Raw genomic sequence first — 25797 nt, 5'->3', positions numbered from 1 at the left:
GGTCAAATCCGTTTGAAACAGTTGAATGGTCTTTCATTGTCAACAAGCAGCCTTGGAAGACTGCAAGGAAAGTCTAAGAGAGGGAAGTTGTTTGACGTAATTCAAGTAACAACAACAAAAAGTAATCTAGGAGCCTCGTGCTACGGGTTTACTGCCAAATCCATCACATCTCTATTCCAAGGGCTTCACCTACCTTAGGAGCAAAAGCAACTTGATGCCACCGGTGGTTTGCCAAGTCCTGGCTCAGAGATGCACCTACGCTTCTGAAGTGCCAATGCAGAAGTCATTTGCTGCCAGCAGCCCACCCATCTTGATGCATTTGTTATCGGGATTGTGTGGCCCATGTTGCATGACTTCAGAAATGAGGCTTCGGAGCATCCGTGGGGCCACAGACACCTGGATTGATCGCTGCTTTCTTCACCAGCTTGGTTTACAAATCTGAGGCTTCCCTCTGCCTGTCCTTGCTGATGGAAAACGCCTGTTTGGCTCCACCTGGGTCTGTGTGAGTGCCCAGAAACACCTGGTTAAAGCCAAGGGAAGCAAGGGGCTGCGGATGCAGGGGCAGGTTCACCTGGACTCAGGTAGGGGTTTTGCTGCCAGCTGTCCTGCCTCACTCGAGGAGCTCCTGTCCCTGCAGCACGGAGGACCAGGGCTGTGTGATAATCTAATTACTGCAGTAGAGCCAGACCAGTGTAGTACAAGCCACTTACACCATTAACGGGTTACAGCTCCGAGGTCAAACTCAGTGTTTTTGTCTCTGGCTTGCCAAAGTTTCCAGGGGACCATTTGCAGAGCCACAAAACAGGTTTAGGCTGACCAGTACTAAGCTTGTTCTTCTCAGCCAATAACCTTGCCATACGCTGTTTTTACCTGCAGCACCAGTGCAAGGGATTCTCACCTCCTTCCTCTCCCCTGTGCCATGCACTGACTGGAGTTAATTTCACATTTAATAACATTCTTTCAAGGCGTTTTTAACTGGCTGCTTTTACAGTGCAGCCTCACAAACGCCGCTGTCAGATTGCGTGGGCCACTCCTTCCAGCAGCGAGGCCAGAACAGTCAGCAGCAGGGCATGAAGCCGCTCTGAAACCACAGGCGCATTTACCTCTGACTGACCACAGCTTGAAAAACAGTGCCCTAAATTCACACCTTGCTTCAAGACATCTCCGTCTTCAAAGACAGCACCTGTTCATGAGTGCCTGCAGGTTGGACACCCCAGGACAGCATTTAAGGACATGCCAGTGACCCCGAAAGGAAAGGCCATGCCTGCAAGGCTGTGCTCACCTACCTAATGTCACAAACACCAGCATCTTGTTAGAGAGCAGACTTCTGAAGGCTCTCATGTGCTGCTTTCCTACGCTCTGGATTATTTTCTGAATAGAAATTCCTTAAGTAGCCCATAGGCATTCAAGACCAGAATTACTTCAGCCTTTTAGTCAGTGAGGTGCTTCACTTGGGGCATTACAGCAGCCCTGAGACCAGCTGCACACGGTGAGGAGCCGTGCAACACCCGAAGGCTGGAGATTTCCTGAATATAGGGCATCCACCAGAGCAGAACAGCCATAAACATATCTAACAGCATACTTGTACAGGGTATGAGAACAACTTGTTCATCAGCACTCACTCTTCTACAAGAAGTTACTTTATGCATGCAAAAATCTTGCAAAATCTGGCACAGACCCACTGTGGTTTAATGTAAAACAGCCTAAAAACAACCGCAACAACAAAACCCCAACCATGTCTCTCTATTACAAACCCTTAAAATAGGGCAGGGAGAGAAAAATAGCAGCACGGATTTCCTCTTTCACAGTCAGCTAGAGAAGTAGCCTGCTAGCTCTGGGTTGTGTATTTATTGCCCAATAGCTCCGGTATCAGACTGGCTTGCTGCAGGGCTGAGTGCTTCACAGCGTGCTGTGAGAACCTTTCCTCTGCAAACAGAGTTGTGCCCGTCCAAAACACGGACGTATCTGCAAAACCGGGGGGAGAAGCTTGCCAAGTGGCTACTTGCAACTACCACCCAAACTAAGATCTCTATTTGAGGAAGCTTTGCTTCAAGCTGATGTTTCCAAGTAGCACTGCTAAGTACTTGGGAGCACAAATAAATCCCGGCTTTTCGCTTCGTCTGTCAGCAAGAGCTGCATCTGCTCCCAGTGGAAAAGGCTGAGAAGAAAGACAGCGAACTGCAAACAACTCCAGCAAAGGGCGATGCAGATAACAGCAACCAGAAAACACACTGGGAACCCTCACCCTACTCCCAGAAAGCCAGTGCTAGTTTGCCATTAAAATTCCAACAGAAAATAGCACCCCTCCCTTCTTTCACTTAACATTCTCTAGGAGATACTAGAATAAACTCCTTATATTTTATTCTTGGTCTTCCTTCTTCCCCTTTCTCGGTCTCCATGCAACCAGTTTGAAAGGGCAGCACAGCCTCTGCAAATCTGATTCCTGGACTTTTATTAAAAAAGAGTAGCCGCAATGAACAGCCTGCAATCTGACAGCATCACTTCCAAAAATGAAAAAACACAGCTTGTAGTCATATTGTAGTCATACTGCTGTTATGTTACACCTGTATAACTGAATAAACAAACCAGAGCAGCAAACGCGGTATCTTGGAGGCAGTGTGGCCAAGGGAATGGGGCCTTTGCTACTGGGATTTTCAAATTCACATTACACAAGGAAGAAGACTCCAGCATTCAGGCCACTTACTGGAATCGCTAACGGCTCACAGCAGCATTTAGTTACAGCACACCTATCGCCTGTCTTTAGGATGGAAAAGTCTCAGCCCAGTTTCCCAGAGATGAAGTACGGACATGCCCAGCTCTACTTTTCCCTGGCTTTGCCGTTAGACTGGCTGCCAGCACCTGCGGTGCACAGCAACCACACACTGCCACCTACCTCTTGCTTAGATGGCGCAGCAGAAAAATGCAGCTACGCAGGTACCTGTGCGACCCGGCGTCAGGCAGCAGCACGCAGGCACAAACCACAGACCCGCAGCAGACTTTCACTCATTTGTCGGTTTATTATTTCAAAGTACAATATATACATAATGTATAGCGATATCTTCAAAAACTTTATACAGAAACAAGTATCTACAAAATTAAATCAATAGACACTCTGTATATTCAGACAACGTACGTACATATATTGGAAGATTTAACATAGTTTCAGTTTGAACATGAAAACAGGAAGGAAATGCCATCCGTCTTGGAAAAGCTGTAAATGCTACCCAACTCCCTCTGCAGCTCAGCTGTCTGCCTTCTGAAAGGTCTCAGGTGGCTGGGGAGACAGGATAAATCTGATTTCTAGTGCCACCTACCGTTGGTATTTCCCATCACACTGGCAGCTAGAAGGGTCAAAGCCCATTCCTTGAGGGCTGTCGGGCCCTGAGCTCTGAACCGCTTCCTAGATTCCTGCAGGGTCCCTGCAGCACGCAGGCAAACAGCTTTACGCTCAGTTCAGTGGAAGCCAGAGATCTGATCTGTTATTGTTTCGTTTAGTTATGAACTAAACTATTGTAATGAAAACTATTTCAAAGAGTAACTTCAGTTTTAGCAGCTGGAGATACTGTAGGTGTTGCCAGCAACAAGTTAAGAAGATGAGAGCGTATCTGAGAACAAACTGACCTCCAATGCATTCTGGAGACTGAAATTAAACATATTGCACAAGCCTACGAAGCAGAAAGCCAGTGATTTCTACAGGAAAAAAAAGAATTCTTCAGTTCAGAGGATCTAGCTTTAGACAGTGACAGCACAGGATTTTACAGAGGGTGGAAAAGCACCAGCAGCCTTCCTGCAGGGCCTCTGAGAACATCTGGATGTGAGATGTTTGGATTAAAAGAGCACCCTGAGTGTTTAGGAATCAGATGTTTTAGCCTGTGGGATACAGCTAGCCACACATCTAATGGACACTGAAATTCAGTGACAGGTATGTAAGCTCACTGCTCCAGGCTGTCTTCAAAATCAGTTTATCATTTCATCAGCAAAATTTATTTTTATCTAAGGACAGTTTTCAATCTCTTGCTGGTAACACACAAAGTCTCCAGAACAAGGATAAGTGAAATGTAATAAACCGAGCCTTGCACCCACTGGTGTTCAACGGCACGAGTCATCCCACAGAAACACCTTTTCACAAGGGTTCTTGTTGTGTGCACCAACAAGATCACACTGCTGGCAATCTACCCCACCAAAACAAAAGGCAGGTGGCCTGCCAACATGGACGTGGCCGGTACACCATTAGCTCTCAGGACTGAGCAACACCTTTACGCAGAGTTGCTGGCTGGCCCTGTCATGGGGTCCCCACACTCTGGGCTAACTGTATAGAGTCACCTGTTAACGTGCCAGCTACAGCGGAGCTTCTATCTCTAACAGGTATGCTTAAAATAAAGCCTCCTGATGATGCCTTTAGTCTATGTAAATACCATGCACGATAAGCAAAGTGAAATTTCTGCAGCTTTGTGTGTCTCCGTAAGCAGGGGGGAAAAGTCCGGGAAGTTTTTAGTGCTACAGAGAGGAAAGCAGCATTTCCAGCAGGGCAGGAGGGCAACTAACTAGGTTCCTCAAATAACTTAAATGGAGAAACAACCATGCCAAAAAGAAGTAAGAATTTCCACAATGTCATTGCACTTATTCCATCTGCACCACACCTCTCCTTCATTCACATTGTACACCTGAAGAACATATATTAAATGATTGCAATATTAACATCGTATCTAAAATACTGGAGTCATTCAGCTGAACACCTGAAAATATCCAGAGATCTGGTACATTAAAGCATGAAAACGCAAACATACAAAAGCTAAGCTATGTCTCGACATGCAAATTGGTCTTTCTAAATACTTTCCTTCAGCAGAAGGTCTAGCTCAGTCACGACCAACTGCCTGTTCGCTCGGGGTTAAATCTCAGCTTCCCAGAAGTTGGGGACAAATCTGTTTCAGCAGAGCCAGGAATTTCCCTCTCCACATCACTTAAGCAACAATAAAGCAGAGGTAGCCCCACGACTGCGCTGGTCAAAATTCCCTAATGTTTTCAATAAACATTGTTCTCAGGAGTTTAAAAAAAATATACATATGTGTATAAAACCCACCCAGATTAAAGGCTCACAGCTTCTACGACGCTCATCAGGGTCTACATAACTCGTTTCCACCCTCCCTGTCCAAACACTTACTCCACTGACACTGAAGGGACCGGCTACCCAAAGAGCCCCTGAAGCTCCCTGGACCACAAACCAGGTCTAGATCCTGCAAGTGCTTTCAGAAGTGCTTATCCCACTGTCTCGTCCCCAACTATTTTGCTCAGTTTGGTTCATTACAATGCTCAAGTGACTCAGTGGCACGTGCAAATGGAGTACACACCCCTAAGTCACCTGGATGCTTTCATAAACTCTCCTCCTTGTGTGCTCCAGCATACAAACGTACACTGAATCTTTTTTTTTCATGATAATACGAAGTTCAAGTATTTAAGAAAAACCCAACGTATGTATTTACAGGGTGAACTGGTCAATACATTTTGGTCAGAAGGCAATAAACACACTGATAATGCATTTACTGCTGGAATAGACATTTCAGATCCTGTGAATTACGTATCTTGGAATTAAAACGCGAATGTGATGTTGTGAAACTAAAAACTTGTCACCTTGGTCCTCTTCTGCTATCACCCTCTCAGACACTGAGGGATTAAACAATTCTCAGTTCACGCCATTTTAACCGTCTTAATTCTTCACAACAGTAAAATTAAGGAGTCACACACATTTCTATGCCACTTTTACAGTCCAACCAACAGAATGAAATCCCATTTAGACATATTTTCCATTTCTTAGCACCACTTTCGTGGGCTGGTCTATTCATAGCTGATGAGAGAACTTAGTAAGCTTCTATTTGTCTTTGAAAATTTTTCCTTCATCTGAAAACAGATGCAAGCACGATGTCTATCTGTACATATGTAACAGTGGGCAGTTTAACTCCTATTTTTTAAAATGTTGTTAGTTATAAAAAAGGACAAAGTTTTATTAACCAGTTATCGGAGATCAGACTTCTTTAGACCCATACACCTAAAGATCAGGGGTTTACAGAATTTGCTGAATTGATGTTTGTTTCTGTTGCACATACTCAATAATTGATTCAGAAAGTTCCTTAATCCCTTAGTTTTACTGTTGTTTCATTTCATTTCTTTTGAATAAAGAAACTGACCCAATGAATGCTAATCCAAAGCAGAAAATAAGCAATGTCACAGTCGTCACTTAAAAAATGTTGTGACAAAGCATTTTTCCATGCATTTGTCAAAAATGCCCCATCAACCTAATCATTAGAAGTAATATGCAAGAAAGGAAATAATATCTGAAAGCCCTTAAAGCTCAGTAGCACTGGATATGTTCAACAGCAATTAAAACATGATTGGTTTATTTTTTCAAGCTTCATCATTAAAAGACTGATTAATTATACAGTGTAGAAATGAAAATCTCACTGCAACTCACTGAAAACATAGTATGCACTGCAAAGCATCTGTATGTCATTTCAAATAAAAGTTTTAGATAAATGTAGTGTGTAGGAAAGTTCAGCAACACCTCAGGCTGGTATTGGGTAGACAGAACCACACTGATGCCGTACCCTGTATATCTCTCACGAGTAAGAACAGCCCGTATGACTAAAGGCCGTGTATACAAAATACTGGATGCTTGTGCTGGCAGGCAATCAAATTTCAGGAAAAACGTAGAAAAACAGTGGTCTGTAGCACCTGCCTTTTCTGCATCTTCGTATCAGTTATTCCACAGAAGCTTTAGTTATGTCTGCTTTATTCTCTGTTCCAGTTCGTGCTTGTGTTTAATAAGTCGTTCTATTTCTGTTCCTAGAGTTTGAAGGTTTTCCTTTGGGGGAAAAAAGGGATGGGTTAAGTTAGAGAGAAAAAACAAACCAAATCAGCACAAAATGCACTAATAAGTCAAAATTACTATTTATGTCAGCAGATTGATACTTTCAAGTATCCCGAACAAATGCAAATGATTAGACAGAGGTAGAGAAAACCAAGCTCATTTCAGTAAAGGATGCGATCCTTTGAGCAAGTCTTTTTTTGCAGTTACTACGATGGTTACTTCTTAAGTTACTTCTACAGGCTGTCTCTACAAAGTGTAGCGTTTAAGGGGAATGATAATCCCAGGAAGAGACGTCCAACTCCCGCAGAACGTTGCAGTTCAGGTGGCAGCCTGCACAGCTCTTCCCAGCCTGCTGCCATTTCCTCACAGCAGACGCGCTGCCCCGGTGGCTCAATCTGGTACCCAGCAACTGGCACAGGACCAGGCACGCAGAGCCCAAGCAGCCCCCACATGACAGGGGGAACGTGCAAAGGCCCTTTCTCTGCCAAACAGGCGGCCCTCCATTTCCTGCTGAGAACCAGCCCTCCACTACAGCATATGACAGGGTCCTGAAAGAGTTTCAGAGTGGATCACATTACAGCACCCGTTGATTAACCAATGCTATCAGTATCACCAACTCACAGGGAGCTGACTTCCAAAAAGCCTCCTCCCTTTAACAGCATGCATCTCTTTGAAGAGAGCATCTCAGAACTAGGAGAGCATCCGGAACAAAAGCTATACTCACTTTCAGCGTAATATTTTTCAGTAATGTATCTTCTAACACAGCCTGCAGCTTTCTGTTAATCTCTAAGGAGAGTTCTAACGTGAGACCGCTATCTGCGGGATGAGATGTATACAGAGATGCCATAATCCCACCTCGTCTACTCAAGTGTACTTTGTTGAAGTCAGAGGCCTCTGAGGACAGCGTGCCAGCTTCTTCCCGCAAAATGTAACTCTGAATAATTCTGGGTACAAATTAAAAAGACATCACAGCGTTACAAGGTAGTAAGAAGGCAGACATCGAAATAACTTCACATGCCTGACATACAGTAATTTTAATTTCAAGCAGTACTTTATTACTGCAAAGGCAACAAAGTAAACACCTGCAACTTCATGACAGCAGAAAACCCAAGATACCACAGATGCTATAAGGAGGTGATGGAAAGAAAGCCAGGACACTAAAACGCGCAAGTTTTACATACTTTGAAGTACTTTGAGAAAGTAATATTGCTACTGGAGCGAAAGAAGGTACTCAAAGATGTGTCTATTTTTCTTTGCTGAAAGATCAAACAACCTCAAGTATCAAGTGATATTAACCCACGGAAACACCAAGTGCAAGACAATTGGGGAGCAATATTTTGCCTTTTTATTTTTAAGCCAACACCCACAGTTGAACTCATCTGGTTTTGAATGGTCATTGAAACAATGCTGCTCATTTAAGTCATAATTTCTCCAAATCATTTCAACAACTTTTAAGTTGACAATAGTAATAAAACTACACTAAGAATTTATAAAGAAAAACAGTTTCATGCATACTACACTGTATGTATACCCAACATCGAAAACTGTATGAACCAAACTCAGAACATACTTAGTTTTTTTCCTGATTTCCTCCACAAGGTGTTTAATGTGATCCTCCATAAACTCCATCTTTTCATTTTTTCGAGCATGTGCTTTCTGTAGCCTCAGTATTCTTTCAACCAAGATAGACTTGTCCACCTCCGGGAAGCTGTCCACAGCCACTGAAGATCCCGTGTTCTCAGGTGACCGATCCTCATTGCTGCTGCGCGCGTTCAGGGACCCTGCCAACACATTCAGATTTTAAAGCTCTTTTTACTTTTGCCACAAATAAAACGTCTCCACCAGTGCAGCGCGCTCATTACGTTTTAGTAGCTTAGGATATTTTCTTCAGAATGTCAGTTTCCCTTACATGTGAGTGGGTTTCTACAATAAACAGTATTTACACCATTTAAATGCATGCCGGAACAGCGTGTAGTCCCCTAGTTACGGGCATAACTCTGTTAGCATCACTGTACGTACTTCAGTAACACTGAGTCCTGCAGAAGTACTGTCATATTCATTAATATTACTTTGTACAAGACTGAGCTGATTTTCAAACAGATCTATTCTAGAGTCCACTAAAATCACAGCCATGAGAACTGTGTACAGACTGACAAGAGCCCTACATTGTAAACCATCTGCAGCGCTGTTCACTTAGGGCTTGAAGTATTTTTTTTTCTTCCTGTTCACATCTTATACAGAAAGATTACAAAATACTTCAGCATACCTAGCCCAATTTAAAACCCAAAGATACTGAGGAAGAAAACAGATGTTGTATTCAGCGTTACAGATAACCGTTCTACTTCTAACTGGATAGAAAGTAATGAATTCTACACAAATGCATTGATGCCTCTAAACATGCTAATTGATTTTTATCAGCTAAACAGTTGCAACTGTCAATAAGGCAATTAAACAATCTTGGAAGCTGCTGCTAATTTTTGTTTTGCCACAGCTGCATTTAAGAGGGTTCTCTAGAAACTGCAGTCCTCTGAACTCCCTCCAAACATACAAGCAACAACAACAACAACAAGTCTTGCATTTAAGAAGACCCAAAACATATAAACATCAAGCTTTAATCTTGTAATATGAGTAAGCACCTTTAACTGCACTCAGCCAAGTGCATTTTGGTGTTTAAAGGCTATTTTGTCAGGTTGAATGGGAGACTGCCCACACACTGCATATGCACAAACCACAGAAAGAGCAAGACTCATAGCAGCACTCCATGGCAACCTTATTAAGATCGAAGGATTGTTTTGGCAGCCCTGCTATTTGCTATATTACCTGATGAACTGGAACGACTCCCCATGCTGCTGACTTCTTTGTCATAATTACCGTTTTCCATCTGATCCAATTTCCTCCGTGCTAAAAGTATAATAAAGTGATTGTTACCAACAGGAGATTAAAAACCAAGACTCAGTGTGATACAACAACCACTCTAATCCTCTGACCTCCAATAATTTAACATGGCTTGACTACTTAAAGACAATGGTAGCAACTAAAACCTGATGGGAAAAAGACAAAACAAGAACCAAAATAGCTCCCTTCTCTCCCTGCACTCAGCCATGAAGTACCTGGACGCAACATCTGTTAAGACCCTGCAACAATTTCCAGCTGAAGTAATGTCATACACAGGATTATCTGGGAACAACAAGACGAATTTGATTTTACCTTTGATGGGGACTGCTATGGAAATAACCACTGAATGACAGAACAGCAGCTCTGTTCTGGGATCTCATGACTGTCACTACTGGGAGCTGAGAGCAGTACTCGAGCCAGAAGCACCACTCATTCAGTAGGGACGAAAAGGGAAAATGCACAGCTGTTCATATATGTACAGAGACAGATAACTTCTCTTGCACAATGTCCGTACGAGTTTTTCTTTCAAATACATTTCAAAGAAGTCTGAATACATTCAAATCTATCTGCATTCAGATCATATGTGCTATCGAGTATGTAATGATTTCTGTTGACAAAATTAATCATCAGTCTCTCAACATCCATCCATCTTTAATAACTAAACTGCTCTGTTTAACATACTAAACAGTAACTCTCACCAGTAATTCCTGATACAGTCAGGAGCTAGGAAACTTCTGGCAGCTTTTGACTGTACTCATACACAGACCAGGATCCGTGCCTACCCACAGTGACATTTAGGTAGTCACGTACAGGATAACAAAGACAAAGCTCTCAAGATAAAACTTTCACTTTATAACTAAGCCCATTTCAAAAGTTTTATTTAAGACTGACAATTGAGACTAGGGCCTGCTTACTGCCACTGCAGTTTTCTCAAGTCTTAACTTGCTCACTCCCTCTTTTGGGACAGGGAGAGCGAGAAGGGCCACGCTCAAACAGCACGCATACACAGATGGGAGCCTTAGTCTCTACCAGACTCTGCGCAGGGGCTTACAGACTGGGCTGACATATTATATCTGAAATGAATTTCAACCTAGCTGAAGCTGTTTCGTGAGATCTTTCAGGTTGGCTGCATGCTTGCGCTTCTGGGTGGTCAGTTCATCTTTCAGTTCATCCACGTGGGTCTTCAGCGCTGTTAGTTCTTTCTGCTCTGAAGCCAGCTGAGCCTGTAGCGTCTCAACCTCTAGCTTTCGCTGATCCTCCTCCTTCTGCAGCTTGGTGGCCTGAAATTATAGTTTGATTTTAAGTCATATACCAAAAGAATTCCTGCCTAACCACACTGTACACTCAATAGTTCTATCTCTGTACTTTGCTTTCCACATGAGAGTCTCTTGCATTTTACATTTGTTAAGCTAAAAACTAGCATTGCAAATACACAGCACAGCGTGATGCTGCAGTAAGCTTTCTGAACTCTAAAACATCTATACGATGCAGTACAGCACACAGAGCGGTGCAGTACAGGCACATTAACTTTGTTTTTTTGTTTTTGTTTGTTTGTTTTACAAAAATCATTAAAAATTGTTTATCTTATATTTATCAAGATTACCTAAGAAACAGTTACCAGTAATACAATTCACAAGTTACAATATTTTGGTTGTTTCGATGTCAGTTGCATAGAGCACAACTCTGTCCTGCAAGACAGAGAGAACAATGCAAGGACACCCCCAACCCATTTCAGTGCCACGTGCCTTGGGATTTCTGTCCTCTTAAAACAGAGGAGGCGTTCATTCTACCAGACTGGCAAACTCAACAACAAGTTGCAGTTAGGTGAGGAAAAACACGTGGCGGAATTCACGGTCCCCAAACATCTTAGTAATGCACGAACGAACAAGCTGCATGCTGTACTCACCAGATCATCTTTAGCCTGTCGAACACATTCCACCTGATTCTGCAGCTCTCTTTCGCTGTAAGAAAGCTTATCCAACTGGCTCTGTAAGGAATTGTTTTCAGACTGAAGCTGTGCATTCTTACTGGTTAATTTTTCAGTGAATATCAATAGCTCAGATTCTCTTTTCCGACTACCTTCAATGTCCTTCTGGAGATCAGCAATAAGAGAATTGAGACCATCTACTTCTTCCTTTAAAGCACTGATATCTTGTTCATCTCTGCCAAAAGAATTGCATATTATTAGGAATAACCTGAGCTTGAAGACATCAGATATGAAACCCTACTGAAACAAAAGCATTTAGGTCCAGACCAAGCAATGCCCAGGAACACTTCGTGACCCTCGTGAATCAATGGATTGTTTTAAAAACGAAGGGAGTTTGCAGATTCTATTTCATGACAAGTTACAATGCTGATAATGACACAGAAATGAAGTGACCACCTGTCTGTACTCAACTTCATGTGCTTCAGTACAGGGTGTCAGAAACAAGACTGTAGATAAGAGGACAGCCTGCAAATCCAATATTCTCGTATTTCCTCCCTTTTCCAAATACGTTGTTTCATTATGACAGGAGCAATTTCTACTTAACAGTCAAGGTCAAACCAAACAAAGTTAAATGTTTAGACCATCCTGGAAAGAGATCTCCAACTGATCCTTACACTTCTCCAAAAACGAGATCCTGCAACACTGGAGGTAATCAGTATCCAACTCAAAGTGTTATCCAGCATCCAACCTAAAATAATATTTCCTGCAAAACCCCATTTATTTTTATCCTTGCTTCAGCGCACAGACTAGCTGAACCTCCCCTTTATAATACCTTTTTACATATTTAGAGATGTTTCACCTCAATCTTCTAGATTCCTTCTAGAAGGAAGAAACCTACTTCTTCAACCCTTTCCTCATGAAGAAAATAGATGAGATTTTGCATGAATTAAGACAAAATTCTTTTCACTTGCTTCCAAGAAAAGGCAGCAAGTTTATTTACTCTAAACAACAGTAAGAAAAATAGATCAAGATTCCAGAATGTCTGTTTCGGAGAGAACAGGAATTTACTGATCCAAGTTTTCAATCTCTTATTGAGATTCCACAACTCTCTCAAACATCCTAGGGAGTACTGAAAACACGTCAGTCATTTTACGACAGAAATAAAAGACTATATGAAAATTGATGCAGTGGTAGTGAGCGTTGTGCAGAAAAGACATTAAAAAAACACCTCAACCCAAGTTTAATAGGAAAAATGGAGACATATTTAAGGACATCTCAACTACCGAGAGGAAAAGATAACTGGAAAAACACATTTGTAGTCTTCACGCTGTGATCACAGAGTTCATTTTAATTCATTTAACAAGATCCCAAGAGAAAAAAAACCTGTTACTAACTGAAGTCTAAGCTTCAGTTGTCTCTAACAGATCACAGTTTCCCTAGGAAAGCTGAGGAGACAGGGCCAATGCAGCTGACCAGCATACAGCAACTGGAAAATGCTTCATTCTCTAAACCCCGAGCATGTAATCACAGAAGTATTTTTCAATGAGAAATAAGAACTCTTTAGAAGCACAGAAGGGCCATATGAGTGGTTCTGTTTATCCAAAAGTCGTCTACCTCCACTGTATTTGTTTAGAATCAGTGAAGTGGATAGCATTTCTGTATTCTAGTTCATATGCACCATACAAAAGCAGAAATATGCTCAGAAACTCCTGAACTGTCCATGAACCCAACTCCTTTCCAAGATTTTATATCCCTCACGTTCTTAAATGAGGAGACTTCGAACAGCGGAATGAATACTAATCCACCAGAAATACAAGTGCTCCCAACTATCTGCATATAGCACCTATCAAAGATATAAAGTATTTCACAGAAAAGGTTTTAATTCATCCCTCACAATTTTGAAGTGATGGACCTTTCAATGAAGCAAACACTGGGCAGGCTTCTACAAGACATAACTTCTTATATGGTACACTTAAAAGTGAACGCTCTGGTTAGATTTACAAGACTAAATCCACTAGTTTCATTAGAAGCTATTAAGGTCATCTCTATTACTGGGGAGATTGATTCACGTGAGAAATAAACCCTTAAATTAGGACAAGGATTCTGCACGTTATTGATGTTTTAAAGCTTTTTGTAATTTCAATAAAGAAAAACTTTCCAAATACCAGAAAACCTGTCACATCATTCCTCAAAGTGCATAGCTGTACCTCTGATGTTGATCCTGCAGATGATCTACAGTTTTGACTCTGTCCAGCAAACTCTGAATTTCAGTCTTCTGTCTATTAATGATTTCTTTATACTTGGATAACTCATCTTCTGTTCTTAAGCGCTCATCCTCTAGACACTTCACCTAAACGGGAAAAAACAGAAACTATTTATTCTCCTAAGCTTCGGAGGTGAATTATTCTGATCAAATGTCTAACATTTTGTACACAACATTTTTATTACTTTTTGGTTATTTTAGCTTAGAATGATAATATCCTGTTTTTCAGACAAAACATAGAAAAAAATAGATAAAATAATACATGCAAAAAATATCAAATTATGCGAGTGTGATTAACATTAGCCTTGTCCAAAGACTCAAACTAATGCAACAGGATTCAAAGACATCTTTTTTCCAGTTACAAAGCCAAATCCAGTCATGTCTTCATCCATTTTTCTAAGGCCCTATTGAGATCTAGGTTGAAGAAACAGCAGGCTAATTTATAGACAGTTCAGAAGTTATGGATAGCATAACCTCCTCAACAGACATCAAATGTGTTATGTCTACAAACCTAGCTTCACTGATAGGAAAACTTTACAGATATTTTTCATTTTCCAAAGTTACTTAACTCAGGAGATCTTTACTAAATATGTTTCTCCTAACTTTTCAGTCAAATGAGTTGCATACCATAAAACAAAACACTGTACTATGGACCAACTGATTCACTAAGAAAGGCTACCCAGAGTTACAGTTATGTGCTCCTTCTGATCTCATGCAAGCCGGTCTCTAATCACAGTATTTATTCAAAGAACGAAAATTACAAAAAAAAAAATTGAATAGAGTCTTATTCCGAATGCCAATACTATGCATTGTGCTCTCCTACAATCCAACACGTTACCTTTGTCCTCAGTGTTCGAAGTTCATCCATGCCTTCTTTAAATGTTCTCTTCAAGTCTTCCAGTTCTTTTATTTTTGCATGATGCACCTTTTTAAAGAGAAGTTCATTAAGAAATCTAAATTGACACTGGCATTTCCTAGGGTATCAAAAAAAATCTAGGCGAATGCAGGCCAACACAACAGCTGAGAGGGCTGGGCTTAAAATAAAACAGGTACTTTAGAGGTTTGTTTTGCTTATATATAGATTGGTAAACAGCCACCACAAAGAAAAGCAAAAGCCTAGGGGAAAAAAAAAAAAAGCAAAGCCTAGAAGTTTCTTTATTCTTAAAAGAACCAAGGACAAAAACAGGATTGCACATTTCAGTTTTAGTTGTACAAACTGACATCACAACAGCCCCTGCGGAAAGTTCTACGTTTTGACACTTGCTTAACTGGAGATGATATATGCACATGTGAGCAGGTACTCATTAGAGAATCTAGTTTTGGGGATAGCAAATTTCTACAGAGAACGGAAGCTACCCCCTGACTCACAGTTTAGCAAAATACTGGTCAAAGAAAGACAGCCTTGCCTTAGGATTTGTGCTCTAAATTATGGCAACATTCATGTTTATAAATGAAAAGAGCAGTTATGGGAAAAGCATGATACAACGAGGACAATTTTGTTTTTAAGAAGTAGGTCCAGGGTAACATCTAAAAACATCCTCCCATAAGCAGAGTTGGAGGCAGACACCTGGAACGGAGTATTAGGCCAAGAAGAAAAATGTTTGGCAAGAACTGTAAGCAGCTTAAAAAAATGTTAAAGTTAGAAACTCGTAGCATTCTTAACTACCAGGTTAACTGGTAGCCAGGCAACTGTGCTGCCTCCATTCACCAAATATTTACCTCCAGATGATCAGACTTCTCCTGCATTTGTTTTTCTAGTTCTCCCTTAGTTACTCTGAGCTTTGCATCCAATTCATTTGATTTAATTTCTTCTGACTCCTAAAAGGATAGAAAATACAAGGAGAGTTTTAGTTTTACATCCCTCTTTCCTGTTTTATGAGCATCTATACAGATTTTCACATCACAGAACGACTTTCCCATAGGTATGTATCCAATGATTCTGAAAAGGTGAAGATAGACTTGCACACCAGATGCCAATCAAGACAAACTTTTTCCTTTCTGAACATCAACTTTCCAATCAAAGCGATCAGTGATTGGTCATCTCAACATTGTAGCTCACACAGGATAATTCTTCCCTGCTACAGCTTAAGATAGAAATGGGGGGATTGGGAGGGGGGGGGGCATGTAAAATCAGATCCTGAACACTAATTCCACCTCCTGAGAAAAAGTGTTTACCTGATAGGTTTTTATCATTTCTTGACAGTTTTTCCTTATCTGGTCTGTTTCTTCTTTTGCTTGAGTTAATTTTGTTGTTGCATCTTTGAGGCGCTCTTTTGATTCCTACAGAAACAGGAATGAATAATGGGTTAAACCTACTTACATAACATCATTTAGAAAAAAACATTTCTTATAACAGAAGTTTCCTACTTCAGTTTGAAAAGAATCAACAACAAAAACGTCCGGTATTTCTTCCCTTCTTACTTCCATTCAGCTAGTACTTTATGCAATTTTGTTTGTTCCAAAATCACAAAAAAGGACTTCCTGGTTATGTGCTGTAGATGATAGATCACATTAAATCTACCACAGAAAAACTAAATTAGAAAGACAGTTAAATCAATCATACAAAATCCAAATTAAAAGTTGATGATCAGATTAAACAGAACCCCCTCTGCATTTCCCTCCTCGCATCCTTCCACCATTACCACTTCAGTATCTAAGAGCACTATTTCAACTTCTGCTGCGGGTGTTCAAATTCAAAACACTTTAAAAATAGATTTTAGTACTATTTAAAGAGGGAACAGTATCGCAACTACGCTCCTCTGACTGTAGTTTCACGTCATGGAAGCACTTCACTAACCCTGTGCGAATCCATTTCAGTTTTCAATTTGTTCTGAGCCCATTTCACTTTGATAACATGAGAATTGATTTCTTCTTTCAGTTTTTCTATTTCTTTGTTGAGTCGAGTGGCTTCAGCATCCTAAAAAAATCATAAATTTTATTTTAAGGATATAAATCATTCAGCGCTTCTTGCAACAGACAGACTAGAGTTCTGGTCTACAATAAGAATCTCCCGAGTAAGCTGCACAGGCCCCTTTTTGTTCTTTTTTTGGCAACAGGAAGAGGAAACGCAGGTGCAAAGCAGTAGTTATGTATTACACACGGCTACAGAGAGAAGTCCTGACGCTGACAGAATGGTAATACCAGCTATAAACGTGCAGTGTGAGCACTGGCAGCAACATATGCAGGTCAAACCGCCAGCCTGTAAGTCAGCATCAAGTCAGGATGTTGAGAGAGGCACGCTGCTGGCCCAAACTTCTACACCAGCATCCACAGATACAGCATCAACCCACACCTCCAAACTGTTTCTGAAATGACAGGTTCAACTGCTAAATACAGGTTTACGGAAGCACCGTGTGAGGGCAGTACAGTTCCTGTGAGGCTCTAGCGTAATCATGAGGTTTTAGGAGGTTAAGTTTTGTTTAGCAAACCTGAAGCCACGCTCCCACTTCCTGCTCATGTGAGAAAGAACACTGATTTTTTGCTTCAGAGTCATAATTTTTATCACTTTCAGTTAAATTTTTCTGATTCTTCTTTTGTCAGCTGAGCATAGTAAAATTCATCGGAAGAGACCCAAATCAGCATGAACCCTACTCATTTATCAATTTTGGGGTCTTCCACATGAAATAGTTGTGAAACGGTACAGAAAGACCTGGATAATTTAGGAGCCTGATGGGAATCTTACTGCCTTCTAAAACTGAATGGCAGTTTACTTATTTATTTGAATCAGGCCTGAAAAATCCTATTGCCATACCACCAATTTTTAGAAGTACAAAAGAGAACAGAGTAAAGACAGAAAAATTACAATAAAGACTGCAATAATTTAATGCCATTACAGCCTTTTAAAATTTCAAAAAAAGTTAGAAACTCCCTCAAAAATCCATGGACCTGCAATAAGCTTTTATATTAAATACAATAAATTAGGGAAATATTAAACGGAACTTGAAAAAGATAACGAGAAGTCAGTTACTTCTTCCCCTTCCCTCAGAGGAAAGGGTTTTTTTTCCACAGATATACATCAAAACAAAACGAAAACGTTTCTTTCCCCAAGTATAGTAGCAAACAAGCGTTGATAAAAGTTTGTTCTGATAGTGCTTTTAATCATTCACTCAAGTCACGCAGCAATACTCAGAGCACCTTAGTTTCATAGAGCTGGTGTAATCTTCCTTTTTCCTGAGAAAGCTGTTTGATTTTATTAGCATGCTTTTCAATTTCTTTGTTTGCATCTCTCACTCTTCTCTCAAGTATCTCCTTTTCCTTTCGGAGGTCAAGAGACTCCTTTTCTCCTCGGACATATTTCATCACCATTGTTTCCTTTTCATGGCGTGCTTCTTCACATTTCTTATTTGCCTTGAAAAATATTTAAATAGGAAATACAAAGTTGATTCATTCTGGTTTGCTTTTGGAAGACACTACTCCAAAGACATCCAATATAGGAGCATATCAAAGTAGGGCTCAACAGCACCGGTTTTGCAAAGCCTAGCATTACACCACATAAGTACCACAAGAGTCCAATTGATTCAACTGGAATTACTCGTAACAGTAAATGCATCTAAGCAGCTGCAGCTTCAGAGCTAAACGTCTCATGTGAATTACCCCCACACAAGTAATTCTGAACACAGTTTATTTCAGAAGGAAAGAGTTGTATTTCATAAGATTTAGTCACAAAATACTTTTGCAAAAACCCAGTACCAATCCTCTGTCTCGCTTGTCCACGTGCCAACCTCAGTATCATTTAGTGGCTTATTTTTCAGATGGGCTTCCCCCCTACCCCAGCATTAATAAATTTTGTTTCATGTAAGAAAATAAAAAGCAGAAACTGAGCTTTACAGTTCACATAACAGAAAATACTTGGCATAATATATTAGGAAGGAAAAAAAATCTCAACTCGCAGTAAGACGAGACAAAAATAAAAGCTTTGTGCCTTATTTGAGAAAAATATTTCATCTGATAAGTTCGAATAAGTAAGAGCCACTGCCAGCTTTTACCCCGCTTCTGAGCCCAGACCAGGCTGCATGTTTCCTACAGGGATCAAGTTCATTCATGAGATGTTCTGTAATTAAAGGTTTTCTGTCTTACCTGTTCCATTCGATAGGCCATCTCTTTATGCAACTGTTGAATAGCATTTTTGGCTGCTGCATCTTGAGTTAAAAGTTTGTCTTTACCAGCTTTCACTTCTTTAATAAGCTCTTCTATTCTTGCTTCTAGCTAGAAGACAACATTATGATATAATTATAGGAAAAATAAGACTTTGATCATGTTTTGTACAGGCAGGAACATTTCACACAAACTATATGCCTCAACAGATCTTTACCTGTACTTTACACTTGTCAAGCTGCAACTATCCGTATCAACACCTAGCTTTGTATTCAAGTACAATCATGAAAGACGTCAATTTTCATCTTCAGTGAGACAACTGCATCAAATGAAGTAGAACAGGAGGCACAGTAGTTTATTACAGAAAAAAAAATTAGATTGACAGCGAATGCTGAGATGCTGGCTGCAGTAGCTTCACCTTCTACCCTTTCGTTGCTATCCCTGTGCCACCACCTCCAGCCTGCACTGCGCTGGCAAAGAAGTCACGCGTCCGTGCTGAACTGGACTGGGAATTAATTCACTGAAAAACAACTCAGCAAATACAAAGGCGGCGCTTAGTCACTGTGCTGGCACGTTTCCTTAGGCACCCAGTGAACTAGGTGAGACCTGATCCAGCTGAACAACCACCAGCGGCGCTCAGCTCAACACCTCCCCGGGCAGGCTCGCTGCGCAGCCGCACAGGCATGGTCCAAGAGGAAGCAGCACTCGCACAAGGGCGAGCGGTGGCGAGACAAGCTGTGATGCTGCCCTAAGGCTGCTCAAACGGTGCCTTAAGGACAACCCTCTCGTTACCAAGAGCCATTTCACCAAGGCCTGCCTTTTTTGTGGGGAAGAAGGGTGTAAAAGAAGAAAGATGCCGCTGTCAGTACCTCATTTCTGTGCAACCTAAGCTACAACACAGAGCAAAAACAAGCTACACAGTGAATTTGACCACACCCTCTTCAGTTTTGCAAGTTGAATCATTGCCTAGCACGCAAAACATTTGTTTTTATTTATTTTTAAATGTGCAAGCATGCATAAACATTTTACTTGCAGTTGCGAGTGCTGCCAAACTTTCGTTTCCTTGAAAGCTACCGGGACACATTAATTCAGAAATCATCACATTAAAAACATTCACTTCAACAATGAGAAAACAAAACCCAGCAACTCAGGTGTTTCTCACTGCACTGTATCTCACAATTCCAGCTGCTGTCCAACTACAAGTATTACACCAAAGCAGTATTTTCTGAAACCACCTCCAAACATCCGTATCAGGGATCTTACTCATGGGACTAGAAACCAACGCGTGACTCCCTCACGAATGTTGTAATAGAGCAGCAGTGACACCCGAAGGGATACCTTTCCCTCCTACACTAATACCAGCCTACACCAACACAAACTCCATGCTCCTCTTTAGCCTGTCATGGTTCTGAACCATTCACTGGCCGAATGTAGCATATAGTAAGTGATAATACCAAAATAACGTGCAAGGCCACAGTTAACATGCTCTAACCTTTATATATGTTCCACATAACCATTAGCACTTACAAGTCCAACTACAGCCATTCACTTCTGTTGTCAGATGCAGTAGTTAACAACAGAAGACTACTTCAAAAAAAATGAGGCATGATAAAACACTTTCCTAAGATTCCCCTTCTGTCTACATACAAGCAATAAATCATCCTAGGAGACTGAACTTGCCATTTTGCAAAAAGGCTTACGAGGCCTTTAACATACACAGTCTCCAGCAGGAAGACAACGTACACGCAACCCACCTATCAAGGCAACTCATCAAACTGAACTCCTTGAACACCTAAAATGAATTTCTGGATTCAGATCGCTTAGCCAGAGGCACTAAGCACTTCCAGCCAGTTAATACTTCTTGGAGTGGAAGAATAGTGAGGATAAATCCAAATACTCAGAATACATGAGCATGGGCACTCCTTCCTTCTCCCCTATGCTACCACATATTCTATTAAACAGGGGCATCACATACAGGTGAGATACTAGCTGCCACTTCTGTTTCGTTGTCTGTACCTGTTTAATGATGTTGAGGTGCTGCTTTTCTGTTTCTGTTCGCTTTTTCAGTTCATCTTTTAAGCTGTCCTTTTCTGAGCAAATGTCCAAAATCAGTTCTTGATGTTTTTTATTTTCTTTAATCAATCTGTAAAGAAAAAGAAACAAAATGTAAGGTACTTCAGTACTGTATTTTTGATTTATTTATTTTGAGGTACATGTTTCTTCCTTCTTGACTGCAAATCCTATTGCAATTAGAGCCAGGAACACTAATGAACTCCACTAAAGCCTTACAAGAACAAAAGTACGTTGTGCCTGTGAAGCTTAACTCTAAACCAGCCAGCAGCATCTTTCTGATGAGAAAACTGCTTGCTTCCAGCACTTTGGGGTTTCTACTGCCCCTGATGATGTGAGATATTTCATGCCTCTATGCCACTCCAGAACTAGCAGCAGGCTCTGTAAAGGTTAACAATTTGAAGGTGCTTTTGTACACAGTGACTTCCAATCACAGAGCTCCCCAGTCAGAGCTCTGAAAACACGGGCAGTGCGTTCATTTCCTGGATTGGCACAAACTCTCACAGCAGCCTCTGAAGTCCACAACCTGCTAAGATATAGGACTTAGAAAATCTGGGTTCCATGTAACTTCAACAGCATCCGTGCTGGCAGCCCTTATAAAGTTAAAATGTTTAGCTACAGTTTGTTCCTTTGCAGCTGTTTGAAGCCTGAGTTGAGGCTGACACCTCGACAATACTAGATTTAGCCTGACCTTCTAGCACTGCAATATGTGAAACTCAGAAGTCATATTGTCAGACTCGCTGAGTACACAGTCTCAAATGTACTTAAATGGTTAAAGACACAGTTAGGTAGTGGGTATTTCCAAAAGCACCTAGGCAAGTTAGGCCACCAACCGCATGAATTTGTGTGCGGCATGTATTCACCTGAACAAGATATTTAAATACCCCTTTAGATTCATACTTTCATCTTCAGCTTCCCTCCTTCAAAAATTATTTTCTAAATAAACAAGACTTCCAAATTACAAGAACTTCAATACCACCAACGAAAGCAAGCTTAGGTTAAAGAACAGTTCAGAAGTAAGGAATATTCCAAGAGTACAAATGCTCAAAGGGAGTTGAGATTCACACAGTTGCTGCTCACTTACCTATCACAGATCTGCTCATAAAAGACAGCTGGACTATTTCCAGAGCAATGTTACAGGAAATTCTTTTGATCATAAACAAAGGGACAAAAATCAGCCCAACCCAGAACGCCCTTTGGACTAAACAAAGTATTCCACAGCAGCTTTGCGCTCTCGAGGTGAGTACCCAAAATTCAAAGGGATGGAGCTGGCAAAGAAAGAGACTGAAGGTATGTTTATATAAAACAAATCTGTGTGTATATGTAATAAATACATATATCTACGTGCACGTTTGTCTCTAAGTAATTGGTCCACTGCTGAAAATACTGATCTGCCTTCGAATTTACTGTACACAAACGTAAAACCCAACTGACTTGTTCACTTACCATTTTCTGGAGTTAGAACCAGCTACACACCGCTCCCTTCAGATTCTCATTCCTCCTCCACAATTAGTAAATGCCTAACCACGCGTAGCCAAGCCTTCCTGTCATCAGCTCACTTTCCTCACATTTATGTTTTATGCCAGAGGTTAACTGGTGAGGTGCAAGAGCTGCTCTACTTTTTGGGAGCTTCTCCCCCTATTTTTCCCTCCCTTTGATGTCCTCCCCTTCCACGCTATCAGAATGCCTCGTAGGAAGGAGAGGGCACTTATTTCCAGCTCTGCAAGCAGGAATAAAATTAAAGTTACACACTACGTTTTGTTAATAAAAAACCTTTTTGAAGGGGTAACAGAACACTAAAGTCCAAGTGGGGAATCAAAAAAATAAAATAAAAATCAATGAACTGGCTTTCGACAAATATGCTTCATGTAGCAGATGGTAGAACTACTAAGCCCAGTTGAATACAGCAAAGTTTAAGCATTTCAAAAGCCCTCCTGCACCATTTCAAACACAAAGAACAACTCTCAACCAATTAGAACTTTCTGGATTATGACAGAAGACGGAATTCTGATACTGCATGAAAAAGAAACAAGCAACTTCAAACTCAAATCAAACACAAATAGTGAGAGTTCGTAATTACAATGGTTTGTTTCTTCAAAGACATAAAGGGACAGAACGAATCTTGGACTATTTTTAAATACTGTAAAAGTGATGGTGATATAAGTAATTCTAGACACTGGCAAGCTATTCGACTGAACAGTTGGCCATTCAGTTCCTGCCAAATCCCACGAGAATTCAGAGATCTAAGCATGCATTTTTATTTAAAAGTACATTCCACACGTAAAAATAATTCCTCACTTACTGACCTTTTTTTAAGGATGTTCTTCATCTGTCCTTAAAACAACTCAGGATGCTATTTGTTTCATACCATAACGTTGTGTTCACGTAATACGCATCTGAAACTTTTTTGTGTACACCTCCATAGCTGCAATGAGAATACTAAAATACTCACTTTTTTATAGTTTGCTCCTGCTCCAGGTATTTATCTTGCACGCATTTTTCAAACACCGCCAAGGCACGTTCACCTTTCCTCACACCGTTTGGACATTTGTGTTCTTTGGAAAAGTCTGTAGATAAGAGTTCAGACTCTATTTCCCTCAGCAAATCATCCTGTGAGGAAGTCTGATGCATGGTGGAAATAAGCTTCTTTGTGCAGTCTGTGTCGTACGGGCTTTCTGAGTAGATTTTGTCAGTAGATTTTTTCACGAAGTCAGATTCCTCCCTTAGCTCCTGCAGTATTTCCATTAACGATTGTTCGGCCTGATTAGTTTTTGGATCTTGTTCAAATTCTTCGCTAGATAAACGCCCTGGCTTCGTGGAGCCCTCGACCCTACTTTCAGAGGAGGTACTGGCACCGCAGTCCGCCCCTCCGCTGTCGTCAAGCGCAGACTGCTGCTCCTGTCTTTCCGCCAGGCCCCCGCCGCTGCTCAGGTCAGTGGCTGGCGGATGCTGGTCTGAGGGCAACAACCTCGATTCCATTTCCAGGACGCCAGCTCCAGCTCCAGCACAAGCGACGTTTGAGCAGTCCTTCGCTCCAGGTGTTTCGTCAGCCCTCCTGTTATCTGGGCACCTCGAAGAGGCGTTGCCTGACAGGTTGACTGGCTGCGGCGTGCCTTGCGTTTCTGGTACATATTCCTCCATCATTTTCCTTCAGAAATGTAGAAGAATTCGTATTAGACAACATGCTATATTCAAAATCAAAATTAAAAGAGATTAAGAAAGGGGAAAGAAAGTCTACTGGAAAGTACAATTGAAAGGGCAAAAACATTTACATACAGCAGCTATGCAGAGTTTGTTGTTTTTCTAGCCTTTTACGTCAATTCTCCAAGTTTTTCTGAAGGAGGGTGATAAAGCAAGGAAAGCAAACACGAAGGAGTGGGACAGTAAATGCCAACGCAATCAAAAAAATAGAACTTTTTTAGAATTAATAATTCTATGATTTTAAACCAGAAAAAGTTCAAGTAATCACCTCTGAAAAACATTTCAGATATAACAAAGAAATACCTAAGAATTGTGTGCTTTTTAGCTTTCATTGTCCCACACGTGATTTGAAAGCAACAATATGCCTTCACTCACTCATTTTTATAACACAGGGCAACTCCCTCATCTGGCCAGGGAGAAAATACTTCCTTACTGTCACATCCTCACCTATTACCCATACAACGAAACCCATCTGTACCCAGCAACCCAAAAGAAGAAGGGGGCTGGGGGTGAGATTCTCTTCTCCCATCTGCTAGCAAGCAGCAGAAATCTCTTGCTGGATGAGCACAGATGGTCTGAGGCAGATTTGCTCTCCCAAAGTAGCTTGCAGAGCAAACATTTGAGGAGTTGAAAAGCTATGCAGAAAGTGTTCTTCTAGAAGGACACCGTACTGTGATCCAAATAGCTAGAACATTTATGGAACAGCCTGGATACAAAGTTGGATCTTCTTTTTCAGGACTCCCAGATGGTCAGGTGTCTGGAAAGCCTGCTGGCATTTTTATCAAGCACAAGAAGCTCTTATCGTACCATTTCCATTAGGAGAAATTCATTACAGCAGTCATACCTTTCAGATGTCACCCTGCCCCCCATACTGGATAAATTAGACTATTTATAAACAGAAGTCAATGTTTTCATTTAGGAATTCAGCTTAGCTTCTCCAGCAATTATCTCGAAGGAAGCAGTAACTTTGCCATCTTGCAACATCAGGCATGTTTTCACACTTGCTTTCTCATTTGTTTAGCTTTCTCTCACACATTTCACACAACTGGAGTTGTTCAGCTACACGCTCCAGACTCTGCACTTGAACTCAGACCGAGAGGAAGCCCTCTGTGCCACCTGGCTCAACTCCTCCAAAGTCCCTGCCTTATCAACCAACACTTAGTACCACGGCTTACCCCGTTAAAACAGAGGGATACACGAACCCCATCCATTATGTCTGTGACTAATTGCTACCACTATGCTCTAATAGATAAAAAAAATCAGATAAGGAAAAAAAGAAGGAGCCTCAGCTCAGCTGTTTCTATCAGAAAACACAATCAAAAAAGACCCACCACCAGTACCTGAAAACATTGCCGGGTAATCCACAGGAGGAAAATAGAAAGGGAAACTAAACCTAAGGCTGAGAATGAAAGAGAACATGCTATGGCAACAGTAACAAATGATCCAATAACAATTCTACCTCTTTAAGTAACAAACAGACCTCTT

At 41.1% G+C, this 25797-nt stretch overlaps 1 protein-coding gene across 11 annotated transcripts in view; it reads right to left on the bottom strand.

Moving 5' to 3' along the window:
* Positions 1 to 2994: 2994 nt before the first annotated feature.
* Positions 2995 to 25797, bottom strand: part of CCDC186 (coiled-coil domain containing 186) — a 33114-nt gene continuing 10311 nt past the window's right edge. For 10 of the 11 annotated variants that reach the window (XM_035547797.2, XM_035547805.2, XM_035547807.2 and 7 more), the window contains 15 exons: positions 23564 to 24259; positions 21058 to 21184; positions 19024 to 19152; positions 18082 to 18294; positions 16745 to 16864; positions 16123 to 16227; positions 15667 to 15765; positions 14786 to 14872; positions 13892 to 14034; positions 11664 to 11919; positions 10848 to 11037; positions 9683 to 9763; positions 8433 to 8643; positions 7587 to 7806; positions 3001 to 6856 (listed from right to left, as the gene is read on the bottom strand). In XM_035547797.2, the coding sequence (XP_035403690.1) occupies positions 6773 to 6856; positions 7587 to 7806; positions 8433 to 8643; positions 9683 to 9763; positions 10848 to 11037; positions 11664 to 11919; positions 13892 to 14034; positions 14786 to 14872; positions 15667 to 15765; positions 16123 to 16227; positions 16745 to 16864; positions 18082 to 18294; positions 19024 to 19152; positions 21058 to 21184; positions 23564 to 24259 (2761 nt within the window). In that variant the 3' untranslated portion in view covers positions 3001 to 6772. Of the gene's footprint in view, positions 6857 to 7586; positions 7807 to 8432; positions 8644 to 9682; positions 9764 to 10847; positions 11038 to 11663; positions 11920 to 13891; positions 14035 to 14785; positions 14873 to 15666; positions 15766 to 16122; positions 16228 to 16744; positions 16865 to 18081; positions 18295 to 19023; positions 19153 to 21057; positions 21185 to 23563; positions 24260 to 25797 lie in introns of all 11 variants that reach the window. The other variant, XM_035547802.2, reaches the window with a different exon arrangement.

Source organism: Cygnus atratus, chromosome 7 (genome assembly GCF_013377495.2).
Source record: "Cygnus atratus isolate AKBS03 ecotype Queensland, Australia chromosome 7, CAtr_DNAZoo_HiC_assembly, whole genome shotgun sequence".
In the NCBI taxonomy this organism is placed as follows: Eukaryota; Metazoa; Chordata; class Aves; order Anseriformes; family Anatidae; genus Cygnus; species Cygnus atratus.
Note: the sequence above shows the minus strand (reverse complement) of the source record. Positions and strands in the feature narration are given on the sequence as shown.